At 31.6% G+C, this 15617-nt stretch overlaps 1 protein-coding gene across 14 annotated transcripts in view; it reads right to left on the bottom strand.

Moving 5' to 3' along the window:
* The window catches only part of NFAT5 (nuclear factor of activated T cells 5), a 138200-nt gene that overhangs the window by 47592 nt on the left and 74991 nt on the right, over positions 1-15617 (bottom strand). For 6 of the 14 annotated variants that reach the window (XR_004347119.1, XM_032614745.1, XM_032614750.1 and 3 more), the window contains one exon: positions 1814-2372. Coding sequence is in view for 12 of the 14 variants with exons in the window: in XM_032614745.1 (XP_032470636.1) it covers positions 1814-2372 (559 nt within the window). In the remaining 2 variants the exon portion in view is untranslated. Of the gene's footprint in view, positions 1-81; positions 1008-1813; positions 2373-2824; positions 4929-15617 lie in introns of those variants that run through there. The other 8 variants (XM_032614752.1, XM_032614751.1, XM_032614753.1 and 5 more) reach the window with 5 other exon arrangements.

Here is a 15617-nt window from a genome sequence, read left to right as displayed (position 1 = left end):
CCTTAATATAGTTCTTATAAATTCAAAGTTTAAACTTCTTCTATCATTTTCATATGCTAGTGTCAAATATTTTTCCATTACCTAAGAAGCTGGACATTTCTTCTGCTGCTTGATGAGTTTCTGTTCCATGAATTATTTCATGAGAGATTTTGTCTTGACAAATGTTATTATACTTTCCCTGGGTAACCTCAAATCATTTCTAAGATATATCTATCATACAAAAGCAGAAGCAGAAAAGATGTAGGTCAAGATATCTCTTTAACAGCAACTGCAAATCATGTGTGTTGACTAACTGTAAGTCAAAATTTTATTTGTTCTTCATTCTGAACTTTAACATTTATTTCAGTATAAAAATGAAAATCTCTCTTACGGAACTTAAAAAAGAAAAACACTTTCTCCACAGAAGCCCGAATAAACACATACCTGTATTTAATGATATGAGCCTTTTAAATCTCTGCTACTGCGTTTCAGAGCATTTTCTATAGGTAACAGTTCTACAGATATGTCCTAGAATTGTTGACTCTGCTAATGGCAACACTTTAGGAAAGGGTATATGTTGTTTTCTTTTAGATAATTTCCTAATCTGGACTTTCTAAAAATGAAAAATATGTAAATGTGCATTTTTATTTACTATTATCACCCCAAAGGAGTTTTAAATGAGAGTAGAGAAGAAAGTAGTATAGAATAATCATTACTTAAATGGTAGGTATTACTTTAAAAATATACTGAGAAAATATTTAAGGACAAGTTTAATACACATTAAGAATATTCTCTATAACTCTCAACCAGATTTTTAACTTAAAATATACCAATGATGTAATCAAATAGTGAAACAATCAAAAGCAACTCCATCATATTCTGTGACAGCGTGAAATTGTAGGAGATCCTGGGTCAACTAAAGGACCATACATACCCTGCCACCCAAAAAAGTAATCTCTCAAGATCCAGTGAGTTAAATTCTATCAAACTATGCTGAATATACTGTAGGAAAATCTAATCAAAAGTCTAGAAATTAAATGTTACAATAAAAGTATTAAAGGAATCAGAAAGTTAAAAGTAAGTCATAGTATTCTCTACTTCAGAAGTGAATATTCTATAATATAGCTACTGAAACATATTTAGTGAGTGTTGTAAACTGGCAGAGATGAATGAAAACTCAAACAGGCACCATGATCCTGGTTCTATCACCCTTTAGATATATAACCCAGAATCACAGAAAAAAAAAAAAAGTGATACATTTATTTTTTTTAAAATACTGAATTGGCATAATATATTAAAGAAAAAGCTTAAAATAAATACATGAATCTAAGTTGAGAGTCAAACTATCAATTTAGTTTTTCTTCTTTTCATCAAATAAACGAAAAAAGGGAAATAAAGACTAGAATCTTCACAAAAATGGAAAATGACTGAATCATATGGGGAGACAACATGAAGGGGAATACAAACTAGCTCTCTGTAAATGTTTGTTTTAGCTGGAGTCATTGCATCACTAGTTATTTCTATGAATAAAAATATTTTAAAATTCTTTTAAAGTGTAAGTCCATTTGAAATTATTTCTAAACAGATTATTTTCATTTTCTACTAAATCTTACCCATACTAAGATAACTATTGGTAAAATCTACTGGTATTTTATTTTCTTCTCTAGTGAAACCTGATAATTTTAAGTCAAAATTTTCATGTTATTTCAATGATAAAACTAGTATCTTTGCTTTAGATGCAAACTTGAGCTGAGCAATTAAGAAAAATGAGGAATGATTTATTTTTTTGTTTTGCATAATGGTGAGAGAACTTTAAAAAAATGTGAATACCAACCCATTTCCTGCTTTTGAGTTGCCTTTGTTGTCCGTGGTAAGCTGAGAAAGCACATAGTGAGGTGCTTTGGCACTGTCGGCATCAAATATATCCATATTAGACTCTTCACAATCTCGTCGTTTGACCCCCGGCCTCTGCTTTGGATTTCGTTTTCGTGATTTACGAGGTACCTCAGTGTTATCATTGTAGGAACTGGTGCTCATGTTACTGAAGTTGGAGGGGGAATCCTCCATCCACATACTGCAGCTCTGCTCAGATTCCAATCCACACCCCTCATCCTGGCAGGACATCCGACTGTTATCCAGCAAGTCCTCAGGTGGTGGTGAGATGTACAAGACTGTGTGCCTCTTCGGTGTTGATGGATGCTGCTGAACTGTGTTACTGGTTAACTGCTTTTCACTTACCCCTCGGTTACTTACCCCCAAGGCTGAGGAGCAGCTCTCCACTTGCATAGCCTTGCTGTCGGTGACTGAGGTAGAATAAATGGTAGGGCTGGAAGAGGTGGTAAAGGAGCTGCAAGCACCGCCCATGGAGGAAGAGGAGGGAGCTGAAGAAGCATCTGCAGTGTACAATTTAAGAGTAAATACACTATACATGTTTTCACCTATGCTGGCTAGCAGTCCCATTGAAAATGTGATTTGTGAACTGATTGTTTTTCCCCAAAATGAATAGTTGGAATTTGGTTAAGTTTTAGAATATAAATGCTTCAAGCAATACAAGGCCTAAAAAATGCAATTTTTAAAAATGCCCAAATAGCATTATTTTACTTGTGTTATAATTGATAGATTTTTAAAAATCTAATTTAATGTTTTAAGCTGTAAAGCAAAAACAAAGCTTTTATTGCCTCAGCTGGATAGTTCCACTGAATTTTAATCATTTAAAATAATAAAAAAAAACCCCAATATGAAACATATGCTTGTGGTCCACATTCAATGCCAATTAAATAATTCATTATAGAATTTGAAAAGTGGGACTGTGCTTAGCCACAAAATATTAAAATAAGTTTCTAACCTATGAAGCAGAGAACTACAGGTCATTTTTAATGCAGACACTCCCTGCTTCAGAGGCAAATCCTGGAATAAAAATATGAGAAAATAAATGAGAAAAGAGCTGCTGATTATTCCAGATATCAATTATAAAATGAGAAATAAATAGAAAAAATATATAATCAACTGAATTGGAGGCAAAATGGAACTGGTACCGTCACTATGATTGTTTTAAATCTACAAGAATAAAAGTGAAAAAGGTTTGATTTGGAACATGCTGGGCTGTAGAAGATAAGCAAGTGAACCACTGAGGGTCTCCAGAAGTTGGAAGTGGCAGTTCAAAACCATGATCTCTAAAATAAATAAATCCACCCTTTATCGCAGAATGAAAAACAGAAGAAGGACGTATTACTGGATGGATTTTTCTTATTGGCAATTGGTTACCACTGTCCATTTCCTCTCTCTTTTAAAGGCCTCCTTGATTTTAACTATTAAGGGAATTTCTTCAGATGAGTAACAGTAAATTTTATTGGCTGAAGTCTAACAAAAAAGAGTTAAACAGAAAAAAAATCTCTGGAGAGAACCAGAATTAGTTCTTATAAAAAGGTTTTTTATAAAACCATTTACCTATTATGCCTAACAAAAAAAGTCAAAAGTAGATCTTTTCAAAATGTGTGGCAACTGGCATAACAACTCATTGAAAAATACTACTACTAAACCCTTAACAACATAATATCAAGAGGCACACTAATAATGTTAAAGTTGGAAGTTATCAGCCCTATACAATTTTATCTTGTATAAGATAAGGAAAGGTTTACAATCATAAACACATACAAAAATGAAAATAGGTAACGTGACAGACAACTAAAAATATGTTTAAATCTAAAATTAATTTTTATCTATAGCCATGTATGCTACTGTTTTAAAGTGGTGTAATATGATAAACTTAAAACTGTGATGTGCAGTTATTGGAATTGCAACATCCACATCAATTATATAAAGAGTGAAATGTCAGAATGCCAATGTTTCGATAATCAAAAGCCAAGTGCCAAAGATCTATTTTTAAATTGAAAACATGCACCAAAACACTTAAATCATTTGAAAGAACTAAATGCACCTACAATTTTTCATTGCTGTCAAGGCTGAAGAGCACAGTTATTAATATTAGCCATCAGTAATGAAATCTACATGCCACATGGAAAGATTTTTCTCAACTACCATGAGTTAAAGCACTTAGAAGCATTTAGATGATACCAGTTCCATTTTCCAGTTTGTATCCTTGTCAAATGCAGTAGCTGAAATTGGAAAATTCAGTCACTTTAAACTGCATTCCAATTTAAAGAAAAATTTTTATCAATTTCGTATCATGCATTAATGCAATGTTTTCTTAGTAAATAAATATTTTAAAAGATTTGTAAAAACTACAAAATCTAGATACTAATGTCAGTGACAGTTTAGGAGCTGATTTGTAGCCACTTTGGGTTTAAATAACAAGGTTTTTCCTTATTTTTTGAAAAATATTACAGAATTCATTTTAGAAAAAATAGAGACGGTATTATGTCTAACATTCCTCCATCTGTTCCAACTATTGGCAAAAAAGAAACTAAACTTTTTGTGTGTATGAGTCTATGTTCATCATTTTCAGAGAAATACAAGTATGCAGCATGCAGTATTTGCAGTGGAACACACAAAGCATGCAGCATGAATTCTGTGAACTTGTATTTCTATAAAGCAGCTTTCCCCCACCCACTCTTTTTGAATCTAAGTACCATGCACATGAGAATGCAGAATATGAACATCTCAGGGATCCCTGTCCATGACAGACGGAAAGTTAGGTGAAATGTAATCATGAACTCAAAAGCAAGTTATATATTTATGAATTTAATATGCAAGCTATAACCTAGCATTGCTCTTTGAAGTATGTGTGATTTTATCTTGCAAATCTTATTTAAAAATCATGGTTATAAAACCCAATTGATATAACTGTACATAAATATCTGTTCTGGGACAGGTATGCCAAACTGTGATCTCATACCCTACATAAGTTAAAATATTCTATACATTTTCCTTTGACACCTAACACACATTATGAATATTTTACCTGCAGTTTCCTGGGTATACTTACTAAATAAAAAAGTTCATTAGCACAAAACTATAAAGCTGAAAACATAAACTCTGTCAAAAGACAGTAGTATCATTTAATTAAAAAAAATTACTTTTTAAAGGTTACCTCAGTTTGATCCTAAATTACAAAGGTTCTACTCATTTTAAGAATACAATGAATATAAGACAAATTTTTTTAAACTATAAAACGCTTTACAATAGTATCATCATCATCATGATGAAAATGGTGTAAAAAACCCTTCACATAAGCATGTTACATTCTGGTTAGCAAGACATCACCTAAGTGCATTAATAATGCCAGGTGAGGTGGTGAAGTAATAAGGGATAAGAACTATGGGCCCCTAGAGAGTATGGACAACATCTTTCTCATCTTAGACCCTCCTGACACCTAACATACTATGACTTGCATGTAGTAGAAATTCAATTTTTTAATTAAATTGATTTATGAGAAGCCAATATTTGATATGTATGATGAGTTACATTAAAGTTAAACTGGTAAATAAATGTACCAATGTGTTCATAATGGACACATTATCAGGTCAAAAAAAAAAAGATTTATACCTTGCTGTAATAGCATTAACTTATACAGGGAAGGTTCAGAAGTAACTTAAGAGTTTAATGGTAACTACTCACTATTTCTACAAAGAATGTGCTAATAACTTTCTTTCTTGAAACATACATAAGCTAAATTACCTACTTGTGTATTAATCTATAAATTCACTAAAAATAACAAATTCTTAATATTATCTATTAAAAAGTAAATGCATAACATAATAGCAAGAACATTTTAGATTTCTAAACACTAATTTGTCATTTCTAAGCATTCCCAGAAAAGCACAATGAATTCCTGGGAATATTAGAAATGTTCTTAAAATATTTACAAAAACGTTTTAATCTATATATTATTAAATTTAAGAAATAGCTTAACTGACATTCCATAGAATTAAAATGCTAATGTAATCCTGCCTCCTCTATATATTCCTTTATAAACAAAATATGCTAACTACCCCTCCCATCCCTTTTTGGTTTTGAATGCCCATCTTTATCTGTTAGGAATGTAGAGACTATGTTTAATTGCCGCTTATTAAAATAAAAAACTCCAGCATAAAAATGTTTTAATAATTGCTTTTATTTTCTCACCAAGCAGAATAGTCATAATGTATTCTATTTTATAACCTTATAATTTATTTGTTTTTTAAATCCCTTACCAATCCTTCATAAAGTTGAAAGTTTCTTCCTCTTAAAATTATTTACTCACCTAAGTAATGTGTGAATAAATTTTTATTATTTCTTTTATGAAAAAACTTATCTTTGGACTTAAAAGAATTTTTTTTTTTTTTACTTTTTAAAGAGTTTTCTTTTTTTTTTTGATGTGGACCGTATTTTAAGTCTTTATTGAATTTGTTACAATATTGCTTCTGTTTTATGTTTGGCGGTTTTTTTGGTCACGAGGCATGTGGGATCTTAGCTCCCGGACCAGGGATCGAACCCGCACCTGCACTGGAAGGCGAAGTCTTAACCAATGGACTGCCAGAAAAGTCCCCAAAAAGAATTTTATTTTTCCATAGCTTTTTCTGTGACCACAGAGAGCACAGCAACACCAAAGAGAAAACTGATAGACCATTTTTATAACTTACTGACAGAAATTTATAATCTCAAAAGAATAATTTTTAAATTTATAAGTGAAGAAAAGCATCACATCTATAGTATTCTATATCTAAACATAAAAATTTCAGATTTATTAGATTTATTAATTGGCAGTAGCCAATTACTAGGCCAAATGCCAGTAATGATGGTGAATTTAAACTGTTATTATTTGGCTTCTTTCAAGAACTGATGTAATCATTAAGGTTCACTATGAATATTCAAAGCACTTGGGATAAAAAGAATAGCAGATAATATCTTCCTGGATATTACAGAATTTGCAAGTACAGTTTACCCTTGAACAACACAGGTCTGAACTGCGTGGGTCCACTTATTCACAATTATTTTTAAAATAAATACATACTACAGCACTAGGCAACTTGTGGTTGCTTGAATCTGTGGATGCAGAGCCAAGGATAAGGAGGGCTGAGTGCAAAGTAAGTAATACATGGATTTTTGACTGTGCTAAGGGACAGTACCCCTACCACCCTTGACCCCGTGTTGTTCAAGGGTCAACTACATTATTAATTTGATTGGAAAGATGAAAATGGAGTTTTAAATGGTACCACATAGAGAAACCCATGTATAGTTTATATACTGCTTTCTTAAACTGTATTTTAAAATTAAGAACCATTAGTTCTAGATTTGTAAATGAGAAATTATTTAAATTATCATTATCATTTTAGTGCTTTAAATACCATAAAAAAGAGATGATACTTTATGTGGAACTAACTCAACTTTTAATAGAAACCTTTGAAATTAGAAACATTCTTTAAAGTCCTCAAAAGAAACAAATACCTTTCACTAATTTAAAAAAATATGACATAAATGACATTTAACTAAGCTTCCAAGATAAAAATGTGGTCCCTAGCATTTAAATATGCACTTATATTTTATAACTTCTCAACATCAGTGCAAAATCAGTCGAGTTACCTTAAAAAAGCCGTAAAAATTTGCAAGTGTGCTAAGTGAACCAATAGTGGAACGGAGAGGGAGTAAACTACTGACTGTTCAGAAAATAATAATAAAAATCAACACAGGTCATTTGGAAACAATTTCTGGTCTAAAACCCTTACTGTTCAGTCTCAGTAATTCTTTTTAAGTATTTCCATTTTTCTTACTGGTAACAATGACTTCAAATCTGAACATTTGTCTGATAAAAGTCACCAGATACAAGAATATATTTTCAGATCAAAGAAGAAAGATATTGAGAGAAAAAAATTATAAGGCCAACATTCATGTTGCCAAGGGACTGAAAAATCTAGAACACACAAAGTGGCTGCAAACCTGCTTTGTCAACACCTTACATGCCAACCTTCGTTTTCTACTCTTCTTCTTCTTCTTCTTATAATATTAATGTAAAGTTTAAAACTTTACAAAAAAGTTTTAGTTTCAATCAGTATCAATCCACTATTTAGAAACAAAAAAAGAAAGGAAGGAAGGAAGAAAGAAAGAAAGAAAAAAGACTTAAGAAGAAGTCTGAAAACGAGACCGACCTATACCCTGGGTGAGATTGGATGGGTTAAATGTCTCTGGCACTATTTGTCTTCACTATTGACAGACACTGTCACACAACCCACCACACGATGCCTGTCTCTGAATGGCGAAGCTAGAATGCAAGTTAAGTGTATTAATAGAAAAAACAACTAGCATCCCAGCATATAAAATAAGCAATCCAGATTACTTTACCAAAAAACAAAAATAAAAACAAAACAAAAAAACCAAAAAACCAAAATTGTAGGGTTGATCATTTAATTTACATGTTTAAAACAGTTCTAATTTCCCATTTGTACTTTTCCCACCCAACATAGGTTTACATGCTACAATAAGCAATGTTTTAAAACAAACTTTAAAAAATTAAATTATTAACATCCAAATAAATGCATGTGGGTAAATTTCTTATTCAAAATTTTTGTTAACTCATATTCACCAATTTGTTCTCCTGTTTACTAATGCAATCTAATCCATAAGCCAGAATGTTCTCTCTAGGTGTTTTTAAACTATGCCCTTACCCAAATTCCCTTAAAGAGTATACGATGATATGTTCTGACCAATACACTCAAGCACTAAAAAATATATACATTTTACCAGCAAAAGAGTAGTTTCATTTCTCAGGCCAACTTCCAAACACTTCCTCATCACCCCCCCCTCCAAAAAAGTTACTAATTTACACTTTTTAAAAAGATTTTTGGCCATGCCGTGCAGCATGGGATCTTAGTGCCCTGACCAGGGATCAAACCCTTGCCCCTGCATTGGAAGTGAGGCATCTTAACAAATGGACCACCAGGGAAGTCCTAATTTACACTTTCAAATTAGATATGTTACTGTGCATAAAACGTTTGATCCTAGAGGCTCTATTTAAAAAAAATAATTAGCACTATTGCTGAAGCTGAAGGGGTTGTTACTGATTTACTAGAGACCATCCTTCTCTCCTTCAGTCCATCAAACTGCCAGTCATAGTTCTAATACTACACAATAATTACCCTCCTGCTTTTAATCTAAATTCTCCTAAAATAATTATTTTTACCTTGTCTGAGTGCCATTAATAAACATTCACAGAGTATTTATTAAAGAATGTTTCCTGAAAAATAAAATGCTTACAAAATTTGTAAGTGTCCTGACACTGAGAGCAATGTTTTAAATATATATTTTATCCTATTCAACCCTAAGTATTTAATCACAGTGTAAAATAGGTACTAGGTACATATTACACAATTTGTTTTTTAAATCCTTTCCTCTTGGAAGACAAAGATGCTTTCTATCATCCAGTGATTTAAGTACTACAGGGTAGCATCAGTCATTGATACTGGGTGGAGACTAAAAAACCCAGAAAGAATCCTCACTCTCAAATAATTTAAACACAAAAGGGAATAACTATACTAGCTGATGACTACATTTATTGTTGTCAAAGACCCCAGGAAGAACAGGGTTTTTTAAACAAAAAGACAGCAATTATACTACTTGAAAGGTAATGTTTACTTTAAGACAAAAAGAGAGATTACCACCACATTAACTTAAGAACTGGAGAGAAAAAACAGTTCTGAGGGATGCTATTTGAAGGTCACTTCAATGCTTTATCATATAATACCTTTTAAAATAGTTTAAATTAAATAATAAAGTCATTCCTATCAACTCTAGTCCAATGTCTTCATATTTCTTCTTTTTCAGAGGTGACCATAAAAGGGAAAATAGTATTTGTATCATTAAAATCTTCTGATATAATAATTCAGAATGGTTTTACAACTGGATCTGGATTACAGTGTACATTAGATCCAATTGTAGATAAAATGTCTAGACAAAAAACAGAAGTCATAAATTGCTCTACTAGAAGTTCTGATAATTGATCACGCAACTTTATCATTTCATTTTTTAAAAAGTGGGAAGAGAATTCTAGGAAGAATACTTAATCAGTCAACTTTGCAGAATCATCCCTTTGGGAAGTGTCTGTTCTCCCTATGATTCATCATCCTCTAGCAATGCTTCTTTTATTTACAAGGGCTCCTAGTGAGAGTGTCAACATTAAAGAGTTAAGTCAGAAAGGAAATCCCATGGCCCATGTGTTGTCTGATATGCAAAACTTCAAAATGAGGTAAAAAACAGACTGAGAATGGAAAGAAAGAAGCAAAATAAAGCTAAAAAACTTGCTTTTATAAAAATAAGATCTATTTTTTAAAACCTTACTAACAAATGAAAGAAGAAATCCATGTGGGAGGGAGGTCAATGTTTACCAAACAATCACTGATTATCAGGCAGTATTAAGTATTTTACATATTTACTTTCATAATAATCTTAACAAAAAGTTGTTGTTACTGTCTACTTACAGGGGTAATATGAGAAATTTACTGAACTTCCACAAGGTTCTGTCTATATGATAGAAATGATATGATAGCAATCAGATTCAAATTAGGTCTTTATGATTCCAAAGCTCATGCTAATTTTATTATATTTCACATATGGGAAAAGGGAAATAATGTCATAGAAACAGGTGAAGTCTTTTGTTGTATCCTACCCTAATCAATTCCCCTCACTCCAGTCCCAGCTGGAGTGTTTTTATACAACTTTATTACTATTATTTATACAACTAATTATTATAAAACAATTAGTTATGGCAATACTTTTTGCTTATTATCAATCTTATTGGTAGCATAAAAAAAGTAAGCCTACTTCTGTGCATTAATTTCTTAATGTGAAATTCTACAAAACACATAAACAAAAAGAGAAATTGTGTCTATTTGATTATGTAATTTGTCTATGAATGGCTGAGAATCTGTGTGCAGTTTTAAAATGCTATTCTATAGACTCAGGTAATATAAAAATCTGCTTATTCTACCAGAAAATGAAAAAACCACAATATTTATAAAAGTTGCTAAAAATTAGTAAGAGGACCAAAAAAGTAAACATTTAGGGAATAAACCATTAATAGGCCATGTGTACTTTCTGTCAGTGAAAATGTATAGTATGTATAATATAATATCCTGAATTGGTAACTGTTTCTGAATTAACCATTATGGCCCAAGTTTGCTGATGCTTTCCATTCTAATAACGCAGATGTTAGTAGTACACATCTATACATACGTACATACACACATATTTCTATATGTATAAATGTATGTATTTAGATTTACTATGTAATTTTAAAAGTCAGAATGAGGAGAAAAGTTTTTAAACATGTTGCTTACTTGGCAACGTGTTTGTAGCTAGGATCTGACTTCCTTCTGGAAGTGGTCCCGTTTTCTAGGAAAAGTAGGAATGACCATATGGAATAACCAAGATCAATTCACACTTCAGCTCACAACATCAATATGTAGGTTACATAGGTGAATTACTTTTCCTGTTAATGGGCTTTGGGTTTAATCTTCGGAATATATACTACATAAATGGCCCAAATTCTGAAATATGTTAACCTAGTTAGCCCAGGAGAGCAGTCAAAGGCAAATTTCCTCCTTAAATTTAGTCAACTCAAGAAAATAAGAATTACATAACTGCAAATATCTTCTAACACTAGTAAACAAGTTACAATAAATTCAATGGGCTAAGTACTCTGTTACTGTAAATAACTTTTATAAACAATTTATACCCTTCTAGAAATAATATTCCTATTTTTTAGATCCTGAAACTTGCAGAGGAGAAGGAGTATGGCTTTTTCAACTCAATGTCCTACACACTGCCTAGTCCAGGATCTTGTATTTCCCTAACTGAAGTGACAGAACATTATGCTAAATTCCCTAAAGTACAATGGCAAGGAGAAACGAACTTAGACCTTAGTGGGAAAGAAGAGAGGTGTCTTGTGCCTGGAAGGATTGAGTTATGATATGATATGATGGATGGATCATATATATATGATATCCATATCCATATCATATGATATGATATGGATCATACGGATCATTTCATGTAAATTGTAAAGTACAATTCCTATCACATAGTAGGAACTCAAAAATGATAGCTTATATTTTCTTCAACTCAATTTTTATATAGTTTTGCTGTTATGGATGGTCTACAAATTTCTATGATTTTAATTTAGGTGATTAAGGTGTCTGAAGTATTGGGATAGCCAAAAAGTTCATTCGGGTTTTTCTGTAACATCTTATGGAAAAACCTGAATGAACTTTTTGGCCAAACCAATAAATTAAAGCATAGCTGTTCTTTGATTATAGGACGTTATTTAGTTCTCTAGTGTCCCCTCCTATACCATAAATAGCACACCAGTTAAGTTCTTTCAGTATAGAAAATACCTGTTAGGTACTTGCTGTAAGCATAAAATTCAAAGCACTATTTAATAAGTCTCTTCCAACAGAAAAGTTTATTATATGGATCACTTCATGTAAAATTATTAACTTTAATTACAGCCTTTAAAAACTTTTGTATGTGCTTTATTAGTGTATATACCTATACATGTTAAAAACTGCTACCAAGTATTCATGTACTGAGATATTATTTCTAAAGAGGACTAATATATAATTCCTGAAAGTAAAATAACAACTTTATGAAAACAACAAAAGAATTACTAACTAGTTATTCTTAAGATTCTCTGGCTGAATTATAAAACCTATGGTTTGATTAATTCATTGTTTATTTCAAGAATTAGAATTAAAATATTTTAAAGAAACCTGAAATAATTACCTTAGCAAAATATTTTGATATAAACTAATAAACATGATGCTACATCCCAAGATGAGGACAAACAAATAGAATTTAGGATAGAACAAGAAAATAATTTGATTTCTTAAAATGAATAGTAAAGTTTATTGTTCACTTCTGTGAAAGACTCCCTATTTTAAATAAATTAAGACAATCTAAGGATAAAACTGTAAACATGTAAGTAGATTTTTAAAAATACTTGATTGGTATGTGAATTATATCTCAATAAAGCTGTTATTTAAGAAAAATATCTGCCATATCTCTTTTCAAAAATCCAAAATTCTAGTGTAACTGTTTTAGTTCTCCTTAATAATACTTCTTATATTTTAGTTCCTTCCAACCTATACTGTAGGATTAAAGAAACAAACAAAAAGAATCCTTTCACAACCTTCATTTCTTCTTGATCAACTCCTTATTTTGCCAGAATTTATCAATTCATGTAGATAATTTTTTTTAATAAGTGATAATTTTTAAATTTATTTATTTATTTATTTGGGTCTTTGTTGTGGCACACTGGCTGCTCTAGTTGCAGTGAGTGGACTCTAGAGTGTGGCGGGCTCAGTAGTTGTAGCACGTGGCCTTAGTTGTAGTATGTGTGATCTTAGTTCTCTCACCAGGAATCGAACCCTGGGCCCCCTGCATTGGGAACGAAGAGTCTTAACCACTGGACCACCAGGGAAGTCCCTGGATAACTTTTTTGTGTTAGGAAAACAGTCTCTGTCTTAATTACTAAGAACCTACAATATTCTTCAGAAAGTCTGTACTTCTAAAACTTTTATTCATTTATATATTGAACCTCAAACTCCTAAGAAACTTTCTAGTAGGACAAAAACAGATGCCTTTTAAAAATGGGGAAGAGTACAGATTTCAGACTGTTGATTTCCAACTACACCTCCCAGATTGTGACACTTGGCCCTATGGAGAGGGGAGGAGTTGTAAGGAAGTAAACCTCTCCCCCATTCCCATCTCTGGGTCTTACCAGATAAAAGATGTTATTAATGAGAGTATGTAAAAGTGTGAATAGTGTAGAGGCAGAAAAAAGGTTTAAGAGACATTCTTTTTACCCAGTATTCTGGATTGTGGATTAGCAGCATCATGTTTACTCATTCCTTCAGTAATACATAAAGGGAAAAAAATCTAGATCGGCGAATCTGAGAAACACATTTTTAATAATTAAATAATTTAAAATGTACATGAACACCTATATGCCCAGCCTCTAAATTTTAAAATTTAAATTGATTTAGAATTTGTGAAACACAAACCTTTATGGCAGAACTAGAAGTCTGTTCCCACCAGGCCCTCATACCTGATAGCAGCCAATCCGGCTCCTTCAAAACTCTGAAGAATTAACTACATCAAGAGTCATCATTTTTATGCATTTCATATTTAAACAGCAAATGCTATAGATTAAAAAAAAAAATCAAAGAAGTCTAAATTAATGTATCTTTCCCTAAACATCTAGTCTTTTGGCCAGGAAACACTGAATAACTGGTAAGTTACTCCAAATCTCTTTGACATCTATGTCACTAAGGACATTAATATGTCAAATAAAAAAAGCAACTCTAATTATACATACTAACTGATATCCCTACTATAACTATTCTGCAGTTTAAACTCTCTTACCTATAATGTTACATGACAAAGACTCTATTCTACCAATAAGACATTAGAATTCTAGAATAAGACTATGTTGGTTAAAAGTAAACGTGTAAAAAAAATTACAAATGACTTGGTTTTAGATCATAGAAACTTTCTGTGTGTGAATATATGACAATTATCAAGGTCACCTCTTTATTCTCTTCACAATCTTTACAATGTCAATAACTTCTTGATCTAATAAGAATTCATTACTTCAGAATACTTCCTTTGGTTAATTCTTATTTTCATGATTTTTCAACTCAAAGCCTTCATTCAAATTTATCTGGAGAGGATTATGGAGGGAGGGAGGGAAGGAGGGACCTTCAACATTCCATTAGTGACTCAAATTCAAAAACTTTCAATATTTATATATAAAAACTTCTAAAACTGAGTTTGGTATTATTTCAAAGGAAGTGTCGTTCTTTTTCCAAACCTAGCTAACATTTTTTCAGCTTTTAAAAGGAACTGGATCTACTGTCAACAGATGTTAAAAAGCACAGAAGAAACAGACTTTTAGTTCTATACAGATTCAACATGTCTTTAAACAAATCTCAAAAGATACAAAAGAAATCAGTTAGTCAGTTTCTACCTGTGGATTTAAAGTGAAATATTTCATTAAAATTAAAAATATATATATTTTAATATCTGATACTATTTTAAAACTAGATTAAATATTTAAATTCCAGAAAAAATATTCAGTGCATATAAAGTGAAACCAGGTCATCTTAACAATTCAATTACTAAAATGTTCACAATTAAATCCACAGAATCTGTTAGAAAATGTCTGGCAACACATGAACAGTGAGCAGGGCTGGTAAGTTTCTTGGCCATGTTTAAAGTTTTCCTGCCCTCAACCAGGAAGGCTGCATATTGCACTATACGGCTCAGGGGAAAGATTGGTACACAAGGTTAACTGGACTTAGGTTAATGCAAATAAGAAAAGTACCCAAAGTTCTATTATAGTACCAATATCCTCTAAATCACAACCTTCCGCTTCACTGTTCTTTTTGAAACAAAAAGAATTTACTGAAAACAATGTTTTGATGGATTTTAAGTACCATTTTAAAAGATGAGAGGTATCATATTAGGCAAGAAACCTCTAATTAGTAGGATAGATTAAACTTCAGAGTATATATATGTAATTTTCTAACTTTTTTAAAACACCAAACACACTTAGTAGTCTATAAACCCAACTAAAAAAAGAATTACAGTTGGGCAATCTAATATTACTGAAAGCATTCTTTATTAATTTATCACTAATCAAGACATTT

The sequence above is a fragment of the Phocoena sinus genome, chromosome 19, assembly GCF_008692025.1.
Source record: "Phocoena sinus isolate mPhoSin1 chromosome 19, mPhoSin1.pri, whole genome shotgun sequence".
Taxonomy (NCBI): domain Eukaryota; kingdom Metazoa; phylum Chordata; class Mammalia; order Artiodactyla; family Phocoenidae; genus Phocoena; species Phocoena sinus.
This window is presented reverse-complemented; position numbering and strand designations above follow the sequence as displayed.